Below are 27,431 nucleotides of genomic sequence, written 5' to 3' on the forward strand. Positions count from 1 at the left end.
TTATTACGGTTACTGTATGCATTGTTGTACAGACAGTTCAACTCATTTTTAAAAGGTTTTCCTCTCACTTTATGTTTAACTATCTTTTTAGACCCGTGTTCTATAACTCTATTTGCTTCCTTGCTGTCAATGTCCTCCCTTACTGTCAATGTCCTCCCTTACTTTATTCTTTCCTCTGCTCTCTTTTCCTGTTTTGTTTATATTTAGGCTGTTTAGGTTGCAATCAGGATGAAATAAACATAGTGAGAGAGGAAGTATTAAGAGGTTTAGCAGCTTTGAAAGTGGATAAATCCCCAGGCCCTGATTAAATGTATCCCAGACTGTTAAGAAAAGTAAGAGAGGAAATAGCAGAGGCTCTGACCATCATTTTCCAGTCCTCTTTGGCTACAGGTGTCATGCCGGAGGATTGGAGGATTGCTAACGTTGTACCTTTGTTTAAAAAGGGAGAAAGGGATAGACCAAGCAATTATAGGCCAGTCAACCTAACCTCGGTGGTGGGGAAATTATTGGAAAAAAATCCTGAGGGACAGGATTAGTCTTCATTTAGAAAGACATGAATTAATTGGGGACAGTCAGCATGGATTTGTTAAGGGAAGGTCATGTCTGACTAACTTGATTGAATTTTTTGAGGAGGTAACAAGGAGGATCAATGAGGGTACTGCATTTGATGTCGTGTATATGGATTTTAGCAAGGCTTTTGATCAGGTCCCACATGACAGACTGATCATGAAAGTAAAAGCCCAAATAAAAGATCCAAGGCAAAGTGGCAAGTTGGATCCAAGGTTAGCTCAGAGGCAGGGAACAATGGGTAATGGTTGTTGGGTGTTTTTGTGACTGGAAGGCGGTTTCCAGTGGGGTTCCGCAGGACTCAGTACTGGTTCCCTTGCTTTTTGTGGTATATATCAATGATTTGGACTTGAATGTATGGGGTATGATTAAGAAGTTTGCTGATGATACAGAAATTGACTGTGTGGTTGATAATGAAGAAGAAAGCTGTAGACTGCAGGAAGATATCATTGAACTGGCAGAACAGTGGCAAATGGAATTCAAACCGGAGAAGTGCTAACAAGGAAAGGGAATACACAATAAATGGTAGGACAGTGAGAAGTGTAAAGGAACAAAGGGACCTTGGAGTGCATGAACACAGATCCCTGAAAGTAGCAGGCCAGATAGATAAGATGGTTAAGCAGGCATACGGAATAATTAGCCGAGGCACAGAATACAAGAGTAGGGTGGTTATGCTTGAACTATACAAAACACTAGTTAGGCCACAGCTAGAGTACTGCGTGCAGTTCTATTCACCACATTACAGGAAATATGTGATTGCACTGGAGAGGGTACAGAGAAGATGTTGCCTGGACTGGAGAATTTTAGCTTTGAAGATTGGATAGGCTAGGATTGTTTTCTTAGGAACTGAAGAGGCCAAGGTGAGACCTTATTGAGGTGCATAAAATTATGAGGGGCCTAGATAAAGTGGTTAGGAAGGGCCTATTTCCCTTAGCAGGGGGGTCAACAACCAGGGGCATAGATTTAAAGTAATTGGTAGGAGGTTTGGAGGGGATTTGAGGAGGAATTTATTTTCACTCAGAGGGTAGTGTGGGTATAGATCTCACTGTCAGAGAGTGGTAGAGGCAGAAACCTGCACCACTTAAAAAAATTAGTTGGATATGCACTTGAAGTGCCATAACCTATAAGGCTACAGGACCAAGAGCTGGAAAGTGGGATTAGGCTGGATAGCTCATTGTCAGCTGGCACAGTCATGATGGGCAAAAATGGACTCCTTCTGTGCTGTAAATTTCTATGATTCTTGTAGATCCCTCCCCCTTCTTACTAGCTTAAAGCATTTGCCACCTCCTATTTTACCCTTTCCGCTCGGACATGGGTCCCATCCCGGCTCAGGTGGATCACATCCCATCGGTACAGCTCTTTCCTGTCCCAGAACTAGTGTCAGTGCTCCATGATAAGGAACCCCTCTTTCCTACACCAGCCCTTTAGCCACATATTAATTCTCGTGATCCGACTGCTTCTATGCCAATTTGCACATGGCTGTCCTCCCTCACAAAGCACATCGTACCTGTTGGGCTCCCTAACACTCACACCTGCCGCCCCCCCCATTCCTGAACCTGTGCTTTCCTCTGGGGTGTGACTGTATTCTGGATAAAATTGTCCAGAAATTCCTTATGTGGCGGAGTGTCTCCAACTTGCACTCCAGCTCAATGACTCTGAGCCGGAGAAATTTGAGATGGAGACATCTCCTGCAGATGTGTTTGCTTAGGATTGTCTCGCCGTCCACAAACTTCCACACACACAGCCTGCCCTGCCATATCTTAGACTAGCCTTACTTTAGTTAATTAGTTAAAGTCTTTATTCAACGATTATTTATAGTTATGATAATTAGTTTAACTAGTTAAGCTATAAATTAAAAACAGTGCATTATAGTTTCCCAGTCCTAGTTTAAACCACTGCCCTAGTTTAGAGAAAAAACTCACCAACTAATCATCTACCTGCTGTCCTGTGCCGTCACTCCTTGCTTTTATTTGGGGAATATACCACGGAAGGTTGCGCCTACTGGTGTCTCCCTTTTTTTGAACAAGGGTGTAACATTTACAATTCTGCAGTCCTCTGACACCACTCCCGTTTTACTAATGTTAAATGTCTGTGACAGAGCCACGTTCCCACCCAAAAAATTCGGGAAACATTGGGACTAAGCAGGACTGTTCTTTGAAAGAGCGGGCACGGGCACGGCGGGCTCAGCAGCCTCCAGTGCTGTAACTTTCTACGATTCTATGACTCAGAGGCGAGAATGCTACTAAAATGGGCCGGATTGCCTTCTCTGTCCATAATTACCCGTCTGATAAATTCCGCCCCTCCGTGCTGCGCATGCGTACTAACTCCTGCCAGCAGGCCTCTGACGTATCATTGCGTTCCGGCCAGACTCGCATGTGGCCAGTGCGCAGGCGCGCTGGCAGTGACGAGCAACAAGATGGAGATTGTGATGGGAAAACAAGTCCAGAAAAGGTAAAAAGAAAAGGCGGTTCAGGTCTGAATCTTGACAGAAGTATGCTGATTGAACAAAAAACGGTTTCAAGAATGTCTTTCTAGTTTCTTTCATGATGCTGTTAAGTCTTGTTGTCTCGTATAAATGTTTTTTTAAGCACATTACAAGCCATTCTACTCATACTTAATGCTTTTTTTCTTTTTCTCCCACCCTTTTAAATGGTGGTCATTTTTCTTTTATTTCAATTCTGTTGACTTGTCTGTGGTCTCCATAGATTACTTTGCCATGTTTCTAGAATTTTCTGGTTTAATTTCAGATTTCCAACACTTACACTTTTGTTCTTTTTATTCACATTCCACTTTTCCTTCTTGTACCCTGAGATTTTTAATAAGATGTTATTGATCTCCCTGACACTGGTGGCTTCTTCACATTGACCCATTCAGTAGCACTACCACATCCATGTTATATATATTTATAAATATATATTTTTGTGTAGGCACAAAAAGGTGCAATGTTTTTATTCTTTAATTTGGAGAATGCCTTTCTATTTCCACATAAGAACAACTTGCATTTATATAGCACCTTTTAACGTAGGGAAATGAACTAAAGCACTTTATAGGAGTATTATGAGATAAAAGATTTGACACCGAGCCGCATAAGGAGAAATTAGCACAGGTGACCATAAGCTTAGTCAAAGAGTTATGTTTTAAGGAGCATCTTGAACGAGGAAAGGGAGGTGGAGAGGTTTAGGCAGGGAATTCCAGAGCTTCAGACCCAGGCAACAGAAGGCGGAGCTACCAATGGTTGAGCGATTATAATCAGGGATGCTCAAGAGGACAGAATTAGAGGAGTGCAGACATCGGTAGGGGGTGGGTTGTGGGGCTGGAAGTGATTACAGAGATAGGGAGGGCAAGGCCATGGAGGGATTTGAAAATAAGGATGAGAATTTTTAAATCGAGGTGTTGGAAACCAATGTAGGTCAGCGAGCACAGGGCTGATGGGTGAGCAGGACTTGGTGGGAGTTAAGACATGGGAAGCTGAGTTTTGGATCACCTCTAGTTTAGGTAGGGTAGTATGTGGGAGGCCAGCCAGGAGTGTGTTGGAATAGTCAAGTCTAGAGGAGATAAAAGCATGGATCAGGGTTTCAGCAGCAGATGAGCTCAGGCAAGTGTGGAGGTGGAAATGGACGGTCTTAGTTATGCTGCGGATATGTGGTTGAAAGTTCAGTTCAGGGTCAAATATGACACCAAGGTTGCGAACAGTCTGGTTCAGCCTCAGACAGAAGTTAGGGAGAGAGGTGAAGTCAGTGGCTAGGGAACAGAGTTTGTGGTGGGGACCGAAAATAATGGCTTTGGTCTTCCCAATATTGAATTGGAGAAAATTTCTGCTCATCCGGAACTTGATGTCGGACAAGTAGTCTGACAATTTAAAGACCGTGGAGGGGTCGAGAGAAGTGGCAGTGAGAGAGCTGGGTGTGTCATCAGCGTATATGTGGGAACTGACACTGTTTTTGACTTAATTCTATAGTTAACACAATAGATGCTTTATCCTAAAGAAACTTCAGGCATAAGCTTTGTAAAGTAAGCAATCATTTATTATATAGTACAAAATAAAAATCAATGTTAGAATTAAACAACCTCTTCAGTTCATGCACAATTTATAAATGCATACCCGTTTGGAAAATAAAGGTATTTAGAAACTTACAGTACATAAGGAGGCCATTTGGCCTATCGTTCTTGTGCCTGCTCTTTGAAAGAACTATGCAATTAGTCCCACACCCTAGCTTTTTCCCCATAACTCTGCAGATTAGTTCTCCAAGTACATGTCCAGTTGCATTTTGAAATTTCTCATGGAATCTGATTCCACCACCCTTTCAGTTAGTGTGTTCCAGATCTTAACAACCCTCTGTGGAAAAAATGTCTCCTCATTTCATCTCTGGTTCTTTTTGAAAATTATTTTAAATCTATGACCTCTGGTTACTGACCCACTTGCCAGAGGAAACCGTTTCTCCCTACTTGCTCTGATCAAAACCCCTCATAATTTTGACTACCTCAATTAGAACTATGTTCTTCTTAGAGCAGAGAAGGTTAAGCAATCACAGCTTCTCCAAATGACTAATACCCTGCCTGTGGTGTATGGAGCACACAAATCACTGACTCCACACGGTCTAGTGTAAATCTAACTGCTGTGACCTTCGTCCTTTATTATTCAGCTCCAGAGTGCCTCTCAGGTGTGGTGGTCAGCCTTATATAGTGCCTGTTGCAGGTACTACCAGGGTTTCCCACCACAGCGCCCTCTGTGGTGTGGCATAGTGCTTACATTACATTTAAGGTACTGGGACGATACACACATCATTACATATCACCTCCCTCACCCCCCCCCCCCCAAACCAGGACGCAGGACAACGATACACACATCATTACATAACATCACACTTGTCCAACGGAAGGCAGGTGGGCATAGACAGTGCGTTAGTATGGTACATATTATCTGGTACATTAACTGGTTTTTGACTGGTAACGGATCCTTGATTTCCTTGTTAGCCGTTATCATTAATTGTACTTCATCCATTATTTTACACAAATACAGTGGCCATTCAGCATTAAAAAAGTAATTCTTATTATAAATTCACTATCTCATATTAGCAAAGCTCATTTTAGACTCGCTCTGCCTTTGTGGGGACCACCTCTTGGTAAGGCCCTTTTAAGACTCCCGGGTGCATTTCCTTTTTAAGGCGCCATCTTTGATGTAGGAGGATTCCACGAGGCTTCTCCTTGGGCGCCGCTATCTTTGATGCTCTGCTGCTCCGACACGATGCCGCCGCCATCTTCTTCTCCGCCGCTCCGGATGCCCTCCGCCGTCGCAGCCTCCGCTCCCCTCCGCTGCCACCTGACTTGCCGCGTCCCCCGCGGCCTCCATAGCCCCCGACCTCCAGCTGCTGCCGCCGCCCGACGCTAACTGCTCCTCGGCGGGGCTCTTCCGAACCGCCGGCCATCCTGGATCCCTCGCACCCTGCCGGCTCACTTTCCCCCCCCCCCCCCCCCCCACTAGGCCCCTCTGTGCAGGGCTGCTTGCCTGTGGAGCTGAGGCTGCAGGATCTCTGTGTGAGATGCGGGGCTGGGACTTGCCTGTGGGTGGATTGAGGCTGCAGCTCCAGCTCAGTTGGTGCTGCTCTCTGGGGACCCGGGGCACGGCAGCACCCCGGGGAGCAGCAGCCTGTGGAGTGCTGAAGTCTTCCCAGCTCCCAGGGACCGTCCCCATCCAACTCTGGCCAAGGAGTGTTGGCCCATCGCCTGCAATGACCCACAAAGGTAAAGTGTGTGTCTCGTCCCCGTGGGATACCTGCACCATCGCTCTGCCAAGAACAGGTATTGGTTCCCTGGTGTAGGTACGCAACTTCGCCGTGACCGGGACCAGCTTGGGTCGTGCAGCCGGGTTAATCCACAGTTTTTCGAAAGTTCTCCGACTCATCAACGACAGACACGATCCCGTGTCCACTTCCATACTCACAGGGACGCCGTTGATTTTTACTTCCCTTATCACTGGGGGCGAATCGTCGGTGCATGTATACAGTCCCAACACCTCATCATCTTCTGCCTGCTCCGTGCTGAACAGTGGATCATCCCCCATCTCCTCAGCCACATGGTGAGTCTGATTTCTTTTACACATACGCTGAAGGTGGCCTTTAACGTGGCAGGTATTGCACGTGTACTCCGCAAACCTGCACCGGTGAGCCCCATGGCTTCCTCCACAACGTCAGCATGGTGCTGCTTGATTGGCCCCCCTCAGCGGACTCTGAGTTCCAGGACCCCGAGGTCCATGCTCTCTGCCCCGGGCAGAACCACATTCTGCAGTTTTGTCCGTGGTGGGCGCTATCCTGTGGACAGTGCCTGCCGGGTTCGAGACTGTGTGGATTATGTGCTTGGTGCTGCATATATGCCCGGCTGATGGTGATGGCCTTTGTCAGAGTGACTGCGGGTTCCGTGGCCAGCAGCTTGTGAAGGAGGCCCTCGTGGCCAATCCCCATAATGAAAACGTCCCGCAAAGCCTCGTCAAGGTGTGCCCCAAAATCACACGGCGCCGCGATCTCCTGAGGTCCGCAGCACATTTGGTGACATCCTGGCCCTCAGGTCTGCAGTGATGGTAAAATTTGTATCTGGCCGTGAGGATGCTCTCCTTCGGTTTCAACTGGTCACGAATGAGTTCAGTCAGCTCCTCGTATGACTTGTCCCTGGCGCTCCTGGGTGCCAGCAAATCCCTGACGAGACAGTAAACCTCATCTCCACAACTGGAGAGCAATATCGCCTTACGCTTCTCTCTCATTGCGTATGTGTTCTCCGTCAGGTTGTTTGCTGTGAAGTAGTACTCGAGCCTTTCCGTAAAGGCCTCCCAATCATTGCCCACGGTAAAATCCTTTAGCGAGCCCAGAGTAGCCATGGTTGCGTGGAGTTCGTCCGCTTCCTCGTTGCCAATGTGGTGTATGTAGCACACAAATCACTGACTCCACACGGTCTGGTGTAAGTCTAACTGCTGTGACCTTCGTCCTTTATTATTCAGCTCCAGAGTGCCTCTCGGGTGTGGTGGTCAGCCTTATATAGTGCCTGTTGCAGGTACTACCAGGGTTTCCCACCACAGCGCCCTCTGTGGTGTGGCATAGTGCTTACATTACATTTAAGGTACTGGGACGATACACACATCATTACATAACACTGCCAACTTCAAAGATTTGTGAATATGTACCTCCAAGTCTCTCTCCACTTATACCCACCCATAAAATACAAACATACGAACAATGAGGGACAGGTAAAGCCCCTCTGGTACACCGAACCTGTCCCACACAATGGGAGAGGCAAAAAAACAGATACAGTTTGAACCTCCCTTATCCGGCACACTCGGGACCTGGCCTGTGCTGGATAAGGGATTTTGCTGGACAAGGGGAGGTCATGTGTTTTACCGTCCTTTACAACTGCCAGTCCCCAGCCAGCCAGCCCTGATGCAGATATCCCTGACCCACCCCCTCTGCCCCCGGCCTACCCTCTCAAACTCATTGAAAGTAATGAAGAGGTATTTTCTTTTTGTTTGGCAGAGCGCTGAGGGCAGCGGGGAGGGGAGGGGAGGGGAGAAGCGGCCAGCCCAAGGACGCGGCCTGTCCCCAGAGGGCACACTGATGGCAGTAGGGAGCGGAGGAGCGGCCAGTCCAAGGACACAGCCCACCAGCCTGACCCCGGAGGGAGCGCTGACGGCAGCTGGGAGCGGAGCGGAGGAGAGGAGTGGCCAGCCCAGGACATGGCCCGACCCCGGAGGGGACGCCGATGGCAGCAGGGAGCGGAGCGGAGGGATGGCCAGCCCAGGACGCGGCCCGACCCCAGCCAGGGCGCGGGAGGCAGGTCGATGGGACTCTGTGCAATCCGTGCGCTGAGCCTGGATAGTGTTAAGAGCAAGCCTGCGCAGCGTAAGTGGAACTGCAGCGGCTCTGTGGTTGCAGGAGTTCCCGGCATCGAGGAGAAATAGCGGCCAAGCTTGGCAAAACGAAAAACTAGCCGGGGGGTTTAAACATATTTATTTAAAAAAAAAATGTCAAGCTTTTATTTATAATATAATTCAAAGTATAATTATTAGTAGTACAGTTTGAACTTTCCCTCTTCCCCACCCCCCCCCGGACTTGAATACCCACCCTCAAGGCTACTTAGGCAATCGGTGCCTTCAGAATCGGACCGAGGAAAGAGCCTCCGTCTTCATGCGAGCAGAGAATATTGGCGAGTACGAAAAAAATTTATCTGCGCATGTCGGATAAGAGTCTCTGATAAGAGAGGTTCAACCTGAACAATTAACCCAGACCAATTTCGGATAAAAGTCTGGGAAATTTCTCTCCAACCCATCCAGGTGATCAAAACTAGTCCAAGAGATCACTCTGGCCCTAAATTCCCTGCGGTACCTTCCTTTTGTAAGAGGTGATCTGCGTCCCAGCCAAAAACAGGTCCATCTCTCGCTTGAAGGAATTCAGTGAATCAGCATCCACTGCACGAGATGGCAGCCTGTTCCAGAGGTACACTATTCTCATTGGGAAAAGAACCACCTCCTGACATCTAATCTAGATCTAGCCTTATACAACTTAAATTTGTGACCCCCGGTCCTCCCTAACCTACAACTCTTTTTAGGGAGTACAAAACAAACATTAGATCGAGTGCCCCCCGATCTGGGGGACACTCCAGACACTTATACCTGCCCTCTTTTTTTTGTTTTTTTTGTTTTTGTTTTTTTTGTGGGTTTTTCTTCCTTTTGTGATTTTTTTTGGGCATTAAAATCATATAATTTATAAGTGCCCCCTATAAAAGGGGAGGGGGACACTAAAACCTGGCAATTAAAACAAATTAAACTTTAAAAGAAATAAAATCAAATTAAAATTTGGTTGCCGGGGGTTCCCTAACCTACATAATTGAAACAAACTGTCAGCTGGAACACAATCTATTCCCTTCATCATTTTATAAACCTCAATCAGATCTCCCCATAGTCTATGCTGCTCTAAAGTGTAGAGTCCCAACTCTCTTCGCTTATTTTGGTAACTGAGACGCTGAGACTTCGTCTAGTGCCCCTAATCTGTACCCTTTCCAAAGCCTCAATATCATCCACCATGTGAGGAGACCAAAACTTGATACAGTATTCCAAGTGCGGCCTGACCAAGGTCTTGTACAAGAACAAGATAGTATGCCTCGTCTTATACTCAATTCTCCTATGGCTGCACCCGAACACCTTAGTCACTCTAGCTATCGCTTCACAGCATTGCTCACGTACCTTTAAAGATGTATGCACTAGAATGCCTACATTTCTTTCTATCTCCACCTTTAATGCTTTTCCTTGAAGGGTGTATGAATGATGAGCATTTGTCCCGCCCACATGCATAACACTTCACTTATCTAAATTATACATCATTTGCCGCTCATGAGCCCAATTTCCCAACACATTAAGATCTGCTTGAAGCAGACGCGCCTCATCTACAATCCTAATATTCACACAGATCTTGGTATCATCTGCAAATTTGCAGATCGTGCCCCAAAACCTACATCCAGATCATTAATAAAAATAGTCCAACACCGATCCCTATGGGATCTCCAAACAGATCCAAATCCATCTATAATTACTTTTTGCCTACTTCTTGCCGGACAGCTCTCAATCCAGCTCAGTATATTACCACTAATACCAGAGGCTTCGATCTTCTAGAGGCCTCTTGTGCGGTACCTTATCAAAAGCTTTTTGGAAGTCTTAAGCAGACAATGTTTACTGGACTTCCCTCATCCACCAACTTTGTAACTTTTTCAAAAATATAATTAGATTTGTAAGACATGACCTTTTTTATGAAGCCATATTGGGTGTCCCTAATATGTCCCTCTCCAAACATTCATATATTGCAACCCTAATAATTCCCTCAAGCATCTTATCCATTACTGATAAACTAAAGAGCCTGTAGTTACCCGGGTCTGTCATGTCACTGTTTTAAAGATGTGGAATACATTAACCTCCTTCCAGGCTATAGGAACCATTCTAGAGTGCCGTGAGTTATTAAAATACAGGCTAGGGACTCGCACAGCATATGTCCCATCTCCCTGAGGACCCTCGGGTGGATATCATCTATTTTCAAGTTCTTAATTCTTTCTAAAACAATATGTTCATCTTTGTGTGTGTGTATATATAGTCCTAATACTGACCCCTGTACGACCCCACTGCATACTTCTCTCCAGTCAGAAAAACATCCGTTCACCACTAATCTATGCCTCTTATCCCTTGGCCAATTACGTACCCAAGTTACCTCTGTCTGTTTACTACTATGTGCTTCTATTTCCCGAATAAGTTTGTTATGTGGTACTCTATCAAATGCCTTTTGAAAGTTCCTATATACAATATTTCCTGCACCACCTTCATCAACCCTCTCTGTTACTTCATCCAAGAACTTGATTGGGTTAGCATACACGATTTGCCTTTTAACAAATCCGGACTGCCTGTCCCTTATTAGTGAGCATTAATTTTGTCCTTAACATTGTTCTCTTGTAGTTTTCCCAACACTGACATTAGACTGATTGGCCTGTAGTTACCAGGTTACCCCCCTCCTCTTTTTTGAACAGGAGTGCAATCATCCAGTCCTCTGGCACCATTCCCATATCTAAGGAGCATTGAAAAGTTTCTGCTATTTTAACCCTCACTTCCCTCAGCAACCTAGAATGTATCCCAGCTGGATTGGGTGAATTGTTAACTGAGTGATGTCAATCTATTTAGCACCTTCTTCCAAGTCGTTAATATAGATTATAAATAGTTGGGGTCCCAGCACTGATCCCTGTGGCACCCCACCCATTACTGATTGCCAACCAGAGAACGAACCATTTATCCCAACTCTCTGTTTTCTGTTTGTCAGCCAATTTTCTATCCATGCTAATATATTCCCCCCAACTCCGTGAACTTTTGTGTGGCACCTTGTCAAATGCCTTCTGGAAGTCCAAATACACCACATACATTGGTTCCCCTGTATCCACCCTGTTCGTTACATAAAGTCTATCTGTAAACCTCTTCTGATCTGTAAGCCTCTTTTCTCTCTTCTCCTCTAATTCACTGCCTTCTCAGTATCTCCTCTCTCTCTCTCTGCCCCCCACCCCCATGCCTTCTGCGCAGGTGTGGATGACCCCTGACCTCCCGAAACGTGGGAAAATCAGTCACCAAGAAAAAAAAATCGCATGCACAGAAGGCCGTTGCTAGGGAAGCTTTTGCCTTCCACATCACTGGCTGTTCGCTGGGCGCATGTCACATCGCTGACCTTTCGCATTGCCCATTTCATATCGCTGGCCTATCGTCAAGTGGAAAATTGCGATCCAAAAAATGGACGATGTTCCAGCGATCGGTAAGGCTGAGAAATCGAACATCGCTGGAACATCGCCCACGATAGCCAGCAAAGTGGAAAGTCTAGCCATGGATCCCATATGCTTTTTTAAAAGTCTTCTCAATTTGTCCTGCCACTTTGAAAGATTTGTGTAAATACACCCCCAGGTCTCTCTCTTTTTGTACCCCCTTTATAATTGTACCATTCAGTTCATTTTGCCTCTCTTCATTCATCCTACCAAAATGTTTCAACTCATACTTCACTACATTAAGTTTCACCTGTCATGAGTCCTCCTGTTGTCTGTTACTATCCACCTCATTGTTTAATACATTTTCAAATTTCGTATCATCTGCAAACTTTGAAATTATGCCATGCATATATATCATGAAAGAACAGAGGTCCTAATACCGGCTGCTGGGGAACACCACCATATACTTCCCTCCAGTCTGAAAACAACCATTCACCACTACTCTCTGCTTTCTGTCCCTTAGCCAATTTTCTATCCACGCTGGCACCTTCCCTTTAATACCTTGGGTTTTAATTTTACTGACCAGTCTTATTATGTGCCATTTTATCAAACACCTTTTAAAAGTCCATATCCACAACATCAACTTTCTCTGTCACTTCATCAAAGAACTCGATCAAGTTAGTGAAACATGATTTGCTTTTTACAGAACCATGCTGGCTTTCATGTGCTAGCCCATACTGTTCCAAACGCCAATTAATGTTGTCCTGGATTATTGTCTCTAAAAGTTTCCCCACCACTGGCTGACTGGCCTCTAGTTGCAGGGTTGATACCTTCCCTGTTTTAAACAGGGGTGCAACATTTGAAGTTGTCTAGTCCTCTGGCACCACCCCCATTAGCAATGTTATCCTTGATCAATACTGCCACCTCCACCCTCCTGAATAATTGTAGCCAGGAATGTTTAGTTCCCATTCCTGCTCATGTTGAAGCGTGGTCTCTGTTAAAACATCAATGATTTAGATGAAGGAATTGAGAGTAATATCTCCAAGTTTGCAGATGACACTAAGCTGGGTGGCGGTGTGAGCTGTGAGGAGGATGCTAAGAGGCTGCAGAATGACGTGGACAGGTTAGGTGAGTGGGTAAAGGCATGGCAGATGCAGTATAATGTGGATAAATGTGAGGTTATCCACTTTGGTGGCAAAAACATGAAGGCAGAATATTATCTGAATGGCGGCAGATTAGGAAAAGGGGAGGTGCAACGAGACCTGGGTGTCATGGTACATCAGTCATTGAAAGTTGGCATGCAGGTACAGCAGGCGGTTAAGAAAGCAAATGGCATGTTGGCCTTCATAGCTAGGGGATTTGCATATAGGAGCAGGGAGGTCTTACTGCAGCTGTACAGGGCCTTGGTGAGCCCTCACCTGGAATATTGTGTTCAGTTTTGGTCTCCTAATCTGAGGAAGGACGTTCTTGCTATTGAGGGAGTGCAGTGAAGGTTCACCAGACTGATTCCAGGGATGGCAGGACTGACATATGAGGAGAGACTGGATCGACTGGGCTTGTATTCACTGGAGTTTAGAAGAATGAGAGGGGATCTCATAGAAACATATAAGATTCTGACGGGACTGGATAGGTTAGATGCAGGAAGAATGTTCCCGATGTTGGGGAAATCCAGAACCAGGGGTCACAGTCTAATGATAAAGGGTAAGCTATTTAGGACCGAGATGAGGAGAAACTTCTTCACTCGGCGAGTGGTTAACCTGTGGAATTCTCCACCGCAGAGGGTTGTTGATGCCAGTTCATTAGATATATTCAAGAGGGAGTTAGATATGGCCCTTACGGCTGAAGGGATCAAGGGTATGGAGAGAAAGCAGGAAAGGGATACTGAGGTGAATGATCAGCCATGATCTTATCGAAGGGCTGAATGGCCTACTCCTGCACCTATTTTCTATGTTTCTATGGGCTAGATTTTCTACTTCACATCGCCTATATATGGCCCAAAATTGACCTCATTCGTCCATTTTGAGCAAAAAGTGGAAACTAGGCCCAAAATAGCACCCGAAAAACAGGTGCCTAAGTTTCCATTTCGATCGCCTAGAAGATCGCCGAAATTATAGTCCACACAAGGCCCATCCCAAGTTTCAGCATCTAGTATGCACTTCGCTGGGCCGATGCAAGGCTCAAAAGAGTGCTGAGAAATAGTTGCTTTTTTTGGGCCTACGAGAAGGAAAATGGGCACTACGGATGCCATTTTGACTTCAATGAAAGGGTGGAGGATTAGTTGTGATTTAATTAGAGAGCCAGTTGTACTCAGAATCTTGGGACAGGGAATACCTATTTAGGTATTATTACGTTATTTTTAGTAAATAGCTTTTATATAATGGAATGTATTAGAAGGTTTTATATATATTTTATATATTGAATTTATTAAATAGCTTTTACATAGTGAAGTTATTTACTGATATTGTTGGTGCCTATCAAACTGACTGATAAACAGCATATAGAGCTCAGAGTGCAGAGTACAGTGATTAGATATTGATTAGATTATTAAAATCACACATCAGCACGCTACACACAGCTGCATTTGACAGGTGACTGAAGCTCTTTATGCTCGTGGAGGGACTTCATGAGCTTCACAATGACCAGGGAGGCACAGACCGTGAGTACTTTTCGGCTTCCTTAGAATAGCAGACTTCCCCAAGGTGCAGGGAGCTATATACTGTACGCACATTGCCTTCAAAGCACCCTGAAATAACGCGGAGGTCTTTCATAACAGAAAGGGGTTCCACTTGCTAACTCTGGACATTTCAGATGTTGATTTACAGTTAGGGTTAATCAATAGTTTCAATTGCTTGGGGTGTCCTTTAGGTCTTGCCTGCAATGGCCTATTATCAGAATTTATGCTTATTTTATAAAGTTTAGTGTTACTGAAGTGTTACTAAAGTACTCGGATATTAAAAGAATAAACAAATGTGGAATAACATCTGTATAGTTGATAACTAATGTAACTAAGAGAGAAGACACACACAATTTATTGAATTAAAGAAAAATGTTTTTATTAACAAAAACGAAAGTAAAAATTGAAAAATTATCCCTCCAACCCCCCGCCCCCGCTCCCGCACCAATCCACCCTTCCCTCAAATACACAAAAATCTTAACAGTTAACAATTAACAATTTACAATTAACCTTGAACAACTAACAAAAGTAACAAAACAGGAACAAGAACAAGTGAACAAACTTTGTGAAAAAATGCCCCTCCTCCCTACCTGCGGCCATGTTTCCCTCGTCGTGCAGAGTGGGGCGGCAAGACTTCCTGCCGTGGTGGAGGTGACGGAGCAGAAGCCTGAAGCTCCACTTCCGAGTCAGGAGGAACTGTCCTCCATACTCGCTCGCGTGCTCAGGGTCTCACTACGAGCAGACATGACACCTTGGGGTGCAGCGCCGTGTGCAGCCAGCAACGCATGCCGTAGGGCATTGGTTGCGGCTGTCTGCTGCCAAGTGGCCTCCAAGGTCTCTCTTGCAGTCTGTGCTTGCTCAGAAGACCAATTGGAGAAGTTCGTGCAGAACTCACTCCAGGATGCTGGAAACTGGCTCCAGTTCGCAGAGAATCCCGCAAACCCCTGGATAAGGTCGCGATTCTCCCTGCACAGGGAAATCAAGCTCTCCGTCTGGCCCTCCATGGCAGGTGATTGCTCGCCACGCTGACCGGACCTCCGTGAGGTTTGCATCTGCAAAATGACGCGCCTTGGCGTCGCCACCTGCACACCGCTTGGTCCCGGTGGTTCTTCCATCTCAATCGAGATGGCCACAGGTTGTTCCAGCTTCCAGCCCCACCGCCCCACCCCCCACCCCCCCCAAAAAAAATCTCATCCTCTTCCTCCTGCTCCTGCTCCATCCTCCGCCCTCTCACCCTCCTGCGAGCTGTTTGAGGGGTCTATTACATTTTCAGATGTCTCTGATACCGAGCACTGCTCAATGGACACTTGACCTTAGAAAGATGAATGAAATTTCCAAACAACTCATAACAATATTTCAATAACCCAGAACATTGCAATACTTTGCAAAACCACATATGCACAGGGTTCATCAGGGTTAATGGCCTCATTCATAGATCAGGTTACATCTAAATTATTGGCCCCAAGTTTCCATATGATTTGCTCCTGATTTTTAGGAGCAACTGGTGTAGAATGGAGTATCTTAGAAATCGGAATTCTCGTCATTTAGTTTGCTCCTGTTCTAGTCAGTTAGAACAGTTTCACTTTGGAACAGAATTTTTTTTTCAAAAGGGGGCGTGTCCGGCCACTTACATCTGTTTTCAAAGTTTCGTCAGTGAAAACTTACTCCAAACTAACTTAGAATGGAGTAAGTGAAGATTTTTGTACGCTCGAAAAAACCTTGTCTACACTTTAGAAAATCAGGCGTAGGTTACAAATTAGGCGTAGGGAATGGGGGGGGGGGGGTTTAAAGGGAAGTTTACAAACATTAAACACTTCAGTTTTACAAATAAAGAGCCATCATCAATAATAAATGATAAATACATCAATAAATCAACCAATAAATCAATCAAAAAAAATTAATAAGAAATAATTTTTTTTTTAAATCAATAAATAAAAAATTTTCTACTTACCGACTGCAGCACCGGGAGCCCTCCAACAGCGTGCTGGGACGCCCCCCCCCCCCAGTGTGTCTCTGTCAGTGTCTCTATCTCTCTGTCTGTCTGTGTGTCTCTCATTCTCTGTCTGTGAGTGTCTGCGTTTCTGACAGCGAGGGGAGGGGGAGGAGGGGGGTAGAGGGAGAGATGGGGGAGAAGGGGGAGGGATGGGGAGAAGGGGGAGGGATGGGGGAGAAGGGGGAGGGGGAGAAGGGGGAGAAGGGGATAAAGGGGAGATGGGGGGGGGAAAGGAGATGGGGGGGGGGGAAAGGAGATGGGGGGTGGGGGAAAGGAGAAGGTGGAGGGAGGCTGAACGGGCCTGGCCCGAGACTTCGGGCAGGGCCTGTCCCCAGCACCAGATTTACAGGTAGGTGGCGTTGGGTCGGGTCGGGGGGGTGGTGGGAGGGAGGGAGGGAGGTTCGGGTCGGGGGGAGGGAGGGAGAGGGAGGTCGGGGGTAGGGAGGTCAGGTTGGATCCAGTCCGGTGGTGGGGGCGGGAGCGGGAGTCGGGTCGGGTCCGGGGGCGGGGGGCGGGAAGCGGGAAGCGGGAAGCGGGAGTCAGGTCGGTGTCGGGTCCAGTCCGGAGGCGGGAAGCGGGAGTCGAGTCGGGTCGGGAGGAAGCAGGAGCTGGCCATGGGAGGCAGCCTTATTCACACAACCCCAGTGAGGCCATTCAGCCAGGGCTAGGGGCTGCGTGCTTCGGCCCCTCCCACACAGTTTTGGGCGCCTGGAGCTACTGCACATGTGTGCCCACTGTAGTGCATGTGCAGAGCACTGTTTTCAGCGCTGCGCCGAGGGCCAAGGGAGCTGGAGAATCTGGAGGGTTTTTTTAGGCGCACTTTGTGGCGCGAAAAACGGGCGTCCAGGTCGGGACTGCGCCGTTCTAGGCGCGGCTCGAAACTTGGGCCCCTAGAATTATAATTGCATAACATTACATGCGTAACTACGATATTTTTTGTATGTATTTAGTAATGTTTGATACATTGCACATTTCCCATTACTCACCAGACTCGAGGGTGGGCTCGGCCACGCCACGAGTCGTGACCGAACGGCTTTCAGGCCTCACCAAGACCACCGCAAGCTCCTCGTACGCATTTAGTGTGTGCATAGTTGCGGAGCCGCTACCCGTCCTTCTTTGCTCCGCGCGGTTCATACTGATCTTTTTCTGTAAATGATAATTTACCATTGCACGGCATAAGCTACTGTACTTGACAATAAACATTGAAGACTGATTTAAATGTTCAATTATTACATAACATCGTAGTACATATGAATAATTTTTTAATATTCTAATTATAAACAGCAAGTAAATAATACACGTATGATTTTAAACATGACTTTTAAATATCTTTTAAATATTAAACTGCAACTTATTCTGGTAGCTGCATACGAATAATTTTTAATACTATAACATGCAACTTAGTATTAGGGTGAATAAATGTAATTGTTAATGTAATTTTATTTTTAATTTAATGTAGTTTTTAAATTAATGTTATTACTTCACATTATAAATAAATAACATTGAGGATTTTGTTTGCAATTTATAAACATCAAGTAAATAATACATAATTATTTATAAACATGAAGTAAAACATTTGTGTGATTTTAAATATGACTTTTAAATATGTTTTAAAGACATATAAAATCCAACTTACTCTGGCAGCTGCCAGCAGGCTGTTCCATCTGTTGCGGCACTGGTCAGCCATCCGCACCTCATTTGATGCCGATGTGATGACAATGGCAATCTCCAGCCAAATCCGTCTATAGGCACGAGGTGGAGGTTTCCCAAGGCCACCCCGTGTCAAGTCCTCCCACCTTGTAGGAACTTCGTTTACAAGGGCCTCGTTGGCCTCCTCACTAAAGGCTTTTGCTCTTTGCCTCTTCATCTCCCTTGTTTTTGGTGTTTCCATTGTTGATTGTTAAAGCAAATTAGCAAAATAGGAACTACTTCCTCGCTGCTTCCTTGATGCCTCTCTCCTTCTCTCCTTCTCGCTCTCCCGCTCTGTGCGACCCTCCCTGTCCTTCTGAGCATGTGGGATGACCCATGAACTCTCCAAACGCGACAAAAAAATTCGACCCAAAAAAACCCCATCCCACACATGCACACAATAGCGTTGCTAGGGAAGCTTCTTTTTTTGGACTTCCGTTTGACTTTTTTTTGGGGCGATCGTGAGATCGCTGAGAAATCAGATCGTCCATTTGACATTGCTGGGGTCAGGCCGAGTGGAAAATCGCAAAAAAAAAATGGGCCTTATGTCGGCGATCAGCACGGGCGATACATCACACATCGCTGGAATAAGGCCCATTTTTTGGGGGCCTTAGCCATCTAGTGGAAAGTCTAGCCCTATTTTTCTAAAACCACTCCATAACGTCACGTGGCAACTTCCACCTGTAGCACGTCAACTTTATTTGTAATGCCCCTTGTATTAACACACATGCATTCCAACACCATGTTAGTTGGCTTTGCTTTTTTCCTTCCATCTAATTCTGTTGCTGTTTGTCCATCCTAGTTTTCTATGCACCTTGTCTCTCCTCTCTGCCGCTGCGTCCTGGTGCCCCTCATCTGGCAAAATTAGTTTAAACCCCCCCTCAAAGCACTAGTTAACCTCCCCACAAGGACAATGGTCCCAGCCCTGTTAAGTTGCAACCAGTCTGGCTTTATTATCTTCGACTAACCCCTTAATGGAAGTGTATATGGACGAGGCCCTCTAACTATCTTGATGGACACGGATTGTGATGGAGGACATGGTTTTTTTCTTGTGGTCAGGTCAGCCATTCCCGAAGCAATCTGGAATGCTTCAAGCCCTTTATTTTTGAACCATACCTGTGCCAGTTACTTGCCAACGGTAGGCTTCTTCAAGTATAACCTCAGGATTGATTGATTCTCCATTTGTTTTCTTTTCAGTGTCTTTAATGCAGCCAAGTTAAGTAGGTCTTTAGGCAGTCTTGAGCCAAGTTCTGCAAGTTGCTATGGTGATCTGTACTACTTTCGGTGCTTTAACGAGGTGTAATTTAACAGTTATTTTGGTTCAGCCTGTCTTTAGTCGATTTTATTCTTTTGTATAATACTTTTGTTTGTGATGTGTGTTTTTTATGCAATGGTACAATTTTAAATGGGGCGCAGGAATAGAGAAGCCTCAGAATTCACGTACACAAATCTTTGAAGATGGCAGGATAAGTTGATAATGCTGTTCGAGAGGGATCCTTAGCTTTATTGATAACGATACAAAAGTAAAGAGGTTATGGTAAAACTTTAAAAATTACTGGTTAGGCCTCAGCAAGAGTATTGTGGACAACATACTTTAGGAAGACCCTGGAGGGGGTGGATAGGAGATTTCCGGAATGGTACCAAGGTTGAGAGACTTCAGTTATGTGGAGACACTGGAGAAGCTGGAATTGTTCTCCTTAGAGCACAGCACTTTAAGGGATGATTTAGTAGAGGTATTCAAAATGATGAGTAGAGTACATAGGGAGAAATTGTTTCCAGTGGCAGAAGGATTGGTAACCAGAGGACGCAGATTTAAGATAATTGTCAGAAAAGCCAGATAGAATTTGTCTTACGCAATGAGTTGTTATGATCAAAGCCATAAGTAACATCTTTTGTGACTGTGACAAAGGCAAACTATCCCTCCTCGCCCTTCTTGAATTGTCTGCAGCTTTTGACAAGGTTGACCACCCTATCCTTCTCCAATGCCTCCACTGTCATCCAGGTGGGTGGGACTGCACTTGCTTGGTTCCATTCTATTCATGGCCAGAGAATCACCTACAATGGCTTCTCTTCCCGGCCCTGCACATCGGTATCTCTGGTGTTCCCCAAGGATCTATCCTTGGCCCCCTCCTATTTCTCATCTACATGTTGCCCCTTGGCGACATCATCTGGAAACAAAACGTCAGTTTCCATATGTACGCAGATGACACCCAGCTCTACCTCTCTATCACTTCTATTGACCCCTCCACAGTCTCTAAATTGTTAGACTGCTTGTCCGACATCCAGTTCTGTATGAGCAGAAATTTTCTCCAATTGAATATTGAGAAAACTGAAGCCACCAACTCCATTCCCTAGCCACTGACTCTCCCCAACTTCTGTCTGAAGCTGAACCAGACTGTTAGTAACCTTGGATATTTGACCCTGAAATGAGCTTTCGACCACATATCTGCAGCAGAACTAAGACCGCCTATTTCCACTTCCGTAACATCATCCGTCTCCGCCCTTGCCTCAGCGCATCCGCTGCTGAAGTACTCAACCATGCCTTTGTTACCTCTAGACTTGACTATTCCAATGCACTCCTGGCTGGCCTCCCATATCCTACCCTATGTAAACTAGAGCTGATCCAAAACTCAGCTGCCCGTGTCCTAACTGGCACCAAGTCCCACTCACATATCACCCCTGTGCTCCCTGACCTACATTGGCTTCCAGTTAAGCAACGCCTCGATTTCAAAATTCTCATCCTTATTTTCAAATCCCTCCATGAACTCGCCCCTCCCTATTTCTGTACTCTCCTCCAGCCCCACAACCCCCCGAGATATCTGAGCTGCTCTTAATTCTGCCCGCCTGAGCATCCCTGATTATAATCGCTCAATCATTGGTGGCCATGTTTTCTGTTGCCGAGGCCCCAAGCTCTGGAACACTGCCAAAATCTCTCCGCCTCTCTACCTCTCTTTTCTCCTTCAAGATGCTCCTTCAAAACCTAACACTTTTGGTTACTTGTGCCAATTTATACTTATGCGGCTCGCTGTCAAATTCTTATTGCATAATACTTCTGTGAAGCGCCTTCAGATATTTTACTACTTTTAAGGTGCTATAAAAATGCAGGTTGTTGTTGTTGATCTGGAATGCATTGCCTGAAAGGATGGTTGAATCATAGAATCAGAGAAATTTACAGCATGGAAGGAGGATATTTCGGCCCATCGTGTCCGTGCCGGTCGACAAAGAGCCTCTGTTCCAAAGAAAACAGACCCAGCATCTCCAATCATTCCTCATAGCCAAAATTCTCCAGTCCAGGCAACATTCTTGTAAATCTCTTTCCAGTGCAATCACATCTTTCCTGTACTGTGGTGACCAGTACAATACTGCATACAGTACTCCAGTTGTGGCCTGACCAGTGTTTTATGCAGTTCAAGCATAATCTCCGTGCTCACCAGACTGATTCCCGGGATGGCAGGGCTGACATATGAAGAAAGACTGAATCAGCTAGACTTGTATTCACTGGAATTTAGAAGAATGTGAGGGGTTCTCATAGAAACATATAAAATTCTGACGGGATTGGACAGGTTAGATGCAGGAAGAATGTTCCCGATGTTGGGGAAGTCCAGAACCAGGAGTCACAGTCTACGGTAAGGGGTAAGCCATTTAGGACCGAGATGAGGAGAAACTTCTTCACTCAGAGAATTGTGAACCTGTGGAATTCTCTACCACAGAAAGTTGTTGAGGCCAGTTCGTTAGATATATTCAAAAGGGAGTTAGATGTGGCCCTGACGGCTAAAGGGGTATGGAGAGAAAGCAGGAATGGGGTACTGAAGTGCATGATAAGCCATGATCATATTGAATGGTGGTGCAGGTTCGAAGGACTGAATGGCCTACTCCTGCATCTATTTTCTATGCTTCTATGCTCTTGTGTTCCACGCCGCGACTAATAAAGGCAAGAATTCCATATGCCTTCTTATCCCCGTTATCTACTAGGCCTGATACCTTCAGGGATCTATGGACCTGCACTCTAAAGTCCCTTTGTTCGTCTACACTTTTCAGTGTCGTACCATTTAATGTGTATTCCTTTGCCTTGTTAGACCTCCCCAGAAGCATTAGATACATAGAAATTTACAGTGCAGAAGGAGGCCATTTCGGCCCATCGTTTCTGCGCTGGCTGACAAAGAGCCACATGGCCCTTGGCCAGCAGCTCTAAAGGTTACATATAAACCAATGAACAATGGTGGAAATGTAAAGAGCAACCAGCCAAACCAGTCCGTCCCACACAAGTGCGACACGCCTTACACGGAACCATTCTACACTCCACCCCAACTGGAGCCATGTGATCTCCTGGGAGAGGCAAAAACCAGATAAAAACCCAGGCCAATTAGGGAAAAAAATCTGGGAAAATTCCTCTCCGACTCATCCAGGCGATCGAAACTAGTCCAGGAGATCACCCTGGCCGTATTCGATTCCCTGCAGTACTTACCATCGTATCTGCGTGGCCAACAAGAGGTTATCCAGTATAATCCCAATTACCAGCTCTAGGTCTGTAACCCTGCAGGTTAAGTGCCCATCCAACCATCTCTGAAAATTGGTGAGGGTTTCTGCATCCACCACGTTTCCAGGCAGTGAGTTCCAGATCCCCACAACCTTCTGCGTAAAGAAGCCCCCCCTCAAATCCCCTCTAAACCTTCCAACAACCATCTTAAAACTATGCCCCCTTGTAATAGACCCCTCCACCAATGGCGATAGGCTCTTGCTATCCACCATGTCCAGGCCCTTCAAAATTTTGTACACCTCAATGAGGTCTCCTCTCAACCTCCTCTGTTCCAATAAGAGCAAACCCAGCCTATCCAATCTATCCTCATAGCTAAGCTTCTCCATTCCAGGCAGTAACCTAGTAAATCTCCTCTGCACTCTCTCTAGTGCAATCACGTCCTTCCTATAATACGGTAACCAGAACTGCACGCAGTACTCCAGCTGTGGCCTAACCAGAGTATTATACAATTTAAGCATAACCTCCCTGCTCTTGTATTCTATGCCTCGGCCAATAAAGGCAAGCTTTCCATATGCCTTCTTAACCACCTTATCCACCTGGCCTGCTACTTTTAGGGATCTGTGGACAAGCACTCCAAGGCCCTTTATTCATCTACACTTTTAAGTGGCCTACCGCTTAATGTGTATACCCTTTCCTTATTAGCCCTTCCAAAGTGCATTACCTCACACTTCTCCGAATTAAATTCCATTTGCCACTGCTCTGCCCACCTGACCAGTAGAATGATATCCTCCTGCAGTCCATGACTTTCCTCTTGATTATCAACCACACAGCCAATTTTAGTGTCATCTGCAAACTTCTTAATCATACTCCCTATATTCAAATCTAAATCATTGAAATATACTACAAAAAGCAAGGGACCCAGTACTGAGTCCTGCGGAACACCACTGGAAACATCCTTCCAGTCACAAAAACATCCATCAACCTTTGCTTCTTGTCTCTAAGCCAATTTTGGATCCAACTTGCCACTTTGCCCTGGATCCCATGGGCTTTAACCTTCGTGATCAGTCTACCATGTGGGACCTTATCAAAAGCTTTGCTGAAGTCCATATACACTGCATCGTATGCACTACCCTCATCAACCCTTCTGCTTACCTCCTCAAAAAATTCAATCAGGTTAGTCAAACACGATCTTCCCTTAACAAATCCGTGCTGACTGTCCCTAATTAATCTATGCCTTTCCAAATGTAGATTTATCTTGTCTTTCAGGATTTTTTTACAATAATTTTCCCATCCCTGAGGTTAGGCTGACAGGCCTATAATTACTCGGCCTATTCCTTTCTCCCTTAAACAAGGGTACCACATTAGCAGTCCTCTGGCACCATGCCCAAATCGAAAGAGGACTGGAACATGATGGTCAAGGCCTCTGCTATTTCCTCTTTTACTTCGCTCAACAGCCTGGGATGCATTTCATCCGGGCCTGAGGACTTATCTACATTCATAGCTGCTAAACCCCTTAATACCTCCTCTCTCACTAAGTTTATTTCATCCAAAATTTCACACACCTCCTCGATAGCAGTATCTGCATTGCCCATTTCCTTTGTGAAAACAGACTCAAAGTATTCATTAAGAACCATACCAACATCTTCCGCTTCCATACAAAGATTAACCTCATGGTTTCTAATAGGCCCTACCCTTTCTTTAGTTATCCTCTTGCTCTTAAAATATTTATAGAACATCTTTGGGTTTTCCTTAATTTTACTAGGCAAGAATTTTTCATGCTCGCTCTTAGCATTCCCAATATCCTTTTTAATTTTACCTCTTAACTTTCTATATTTCTCCAAAGATTTTATAGTATGTCGGTATATGACATAAGCTTCCCTTTTATCTTTATCCTTCCCTGTAAGTCATTCTCACCTTTTTTTTTTAAAAGCACATGTTTAGCCTGAGCCTTCCGGATCTCCTCCTTGAATGTTCCAACATTGATTTACCCAAAAGTAGCTGTTTCCAGTCCACTGTGGCCAAATCACTCCTCAACTTAGCAAAGTTAGCTTTTCCCCAATTTTGGGACTTTTATTCCAGGCCTATCCTTGTCCTTATCCATGATTAACTTGAATCTGACTGAATTATGGTCACTGGCACCCAGATGCTCCCCCACTAATACTCCTTCAACCTGCCCAGCTTCATTCCCCAAAACTAAATCCAAAACCGCCCCCTCTCATGTTGGGCTTGTTACATACTGACTAAAAAAGTACTCTTGACTGCATTTTAAGAATTGCGCACCCTCGATACCCTTCACACTATATTTGTCCCTGTCAATATTAGGACAGTTAAAATACCCTACTCTTACTACCCTAAAGTTTTTGGACTTCACAGCAATTTGTCTACATATTTGCTCCTCTCCCTCCCACTGTTTGGGGGTCTATAATACACGCCCAGCAGTGTGATCGCCCCTTTTCTATTTTTCAATTCGACCCATATGGCCTCATTTGATGATCCCTCTAACATATCATCCCTTCTCACCGCTGTAATAGTTTCTTTAATCAATACCGCAATCCCCCGTCCCTGTCTTGTCAAAATATCCTGTAACCAGGAATATTGATCTGCCAAACCTACCCCTCTTTCAGCCATGTCTCTGTAATGGCTATAATGTCATACTCCCAAGTATCTACCTGTGTTCTTAGCTCATCCGCCTTATTCACTATACTCCTTGCATTAAAGTATATACCATTTAACACAGGAAGACTTCCTTGATTATTGCTTACTAACCCTTGTTTCCTCTGACTTACAGATTCGCTTTCTAAATTCTTGCCATCCAATTTCTGTTTTACTTCGTTCCCTATTGAATTTGTTTTCAGGTTCCCATCCCTCTGCCAAGCTAGTTTAAACTCTCCCCAACAGCACTAGCAAAACTCCCCACGAGGATATTGGTCCCAGTGCTATTGAGGTGCAACCCGTCCGGTTTTTACAGTTCCCATCTCCCCCAGAACTGGTCCCAATGCCTCAAGAATTTAAAGCCCTCCCTCCTACAGCAACTCTCCAGCCACGCGTTCATCCTCTTGATCCTTCTATTGTTGTACTCTTTAGCACGATTCACCGGTAGTAACCCGTAGATTACTAACCTTTAATTTTCTTTCTAACTCCCTAGATTCTGCTTGTAGGATCTCATCCCTCTTCCTACCTATGTTGTTGGTCCCGTTATGGACCACGACCTCGAGTTGTTTATTCTCTGATGTGGAGTATGACAAAGACACTCAACACAGGCCTGTTGAGGAGAAAATAAATGTTTAATTACTTGATCAAGGGAGACACGGCTTACACCAATTCCTCAACTGGGTGCTTTACCAACTGTTCTCGTTTGAATATTTTCAGAGCTGCTCCTTTATACAGAATTCTTTGCAAAGTCATAATTTACATCACCATTGGTCAATCTCTCTACCGCGTGACAATCTTCGCTTTAGCTTGTTAATTTTAACTTTGCTGATTGTTCCAGTATGAACAGATGCAGCCTGCCAATAACAGGAAGGCTAAAGACCTTATTTCTGAATAACAGGAACTTACACCATTGTTCTGCGGTTGCAGCTAATAATTTGCCACATAAGCAGAATTTTGTTTTTGTCTTTCCAGCATAAGGCGCGTTTAACTCTTTAATTCCCCCTTCACCCTCTCCACCCAGAATGCCCTGCATCCACTCTGTGATATTCTTGACCTTGGCACCAGGGAGGCACCATACCATTCTGGAGTCATGTCTGTGGCCGCAGAAACACCTCTCTGTTCCCCTATCACTAGAGCTCTTTTATTCTTCGTCCCCCCCCCCCCCCCCCCCCCCCCGTGCAGCTGAGCCACCCGTGGTGTTTTGGAATTGGCTCTGGCTGACTCCCCAGAGGCTCAGAAGTGAATATCGGTTTGAAAGCGAGATGGACTCCTGCACAACCTGTGTGGCATTCTTACTTCATCTGGTAGTCACCCACTTCCCCTCTGCCTGCACGCTTTTAAGCTGCAGGGTGACCACCTCCTGACACATGCTATCTATGTAGCTCTCAGCCTCGCGGATGCACCATATTGATTCCAGCTGCCGCTCAAGCTCCCAAACGCCGAGCTTGAGTAGTTGAAGCTGGAGACACCTCCTGCACACATGGTTGTCTAGGTCGCGCAAAGCGTCCAGGACTTCCTACATGCTGTGCACTCCACAGGACTGAGCTCCACTGCAATCCCTCTAATTAAACTTATCTAATTAAAATCTAATTAAAATAAAAAAGAGAAATACTTACCAATCAAATAGGCAAACACTTACCTGCCTGGACGAAGGGCTGTGAGATCCTTGTCAGAAGTAAATTCCTCGCCTACCTCTGGCCCACCTACTCCTTGGAATCCTGGCCTCCCGAACTCACGGACCTCCTGCTTTCGGACTCTCCCGAACTCGGACTCTCCCGCTCTTGGACTCTCCCGCTCTTGGACTCTCACGGACTCTCCCGCACTCGGACTCTCCCAAACTCGGACTCTCCCGCTCTTGGACTCTCCCGCTCTTGGACTCTCTCGAACTCATAGACTCTCCCGCTCTTGGACTCTCTCGCTCTTGGACTCTCCCAAACTCGGACTCTCCCGCTCTTGGACTCTCCCGCTCTTGGACTCTCTCGAACTCATAGACTCTCCCGCTCTTGGACTCTCTCGCTCTTGGACTCTCTCGAACTCATGGACTCTCCCGCTCTTGGACTGTCCCGCTCTTGGACTACCTCGAACTCACGGACCTCCTGCTCTCGGACTCTCCCAAA

The 27,431-nt window shown here is 45.7% G+C and overlaps 1 protein-coding gene across 1 annotated transcript in view; it reads left to right on the top strand.

The window, feature by feature from the left end:
- The first annotated feature begins 2,934 nt into the window (after positions 1–2,934).
- Positions 2,935–27,431, top strand: part of dctn6 (dynactin subunit 6) — a 166,292-nt gene continuing 141,795 nt past the window's right edge. Inside the window, exon 1 of the mRNA XM_070871635.1 lies at positions 2,935–3,018. Coding sequence (XP_070727736.1) covers positions 2,984–3,018 — 35 coding nt within the window. The 5' untranslated portion in view covers positions 2,935–2,983. The remainder of the gene's footprint in view (positions 3,019–27,431) is intronic.

This window comes from Pristiophorus japonicus, chromosome 2 (genome assembly GCF_044704955.1).
Source record: "Pristiophorus japonicus isolate sPriJap1 chromosome 2, sPriJap1.hap1, whole genome shotgun sequence".
NCBI classification, from domain to species: domain Eukaryota; kingdom Metazoa; phylum Chordata; class Chondrichthyes; family Pristiophoridae; genus Pristiophorus; species Pristiophorus japonicus.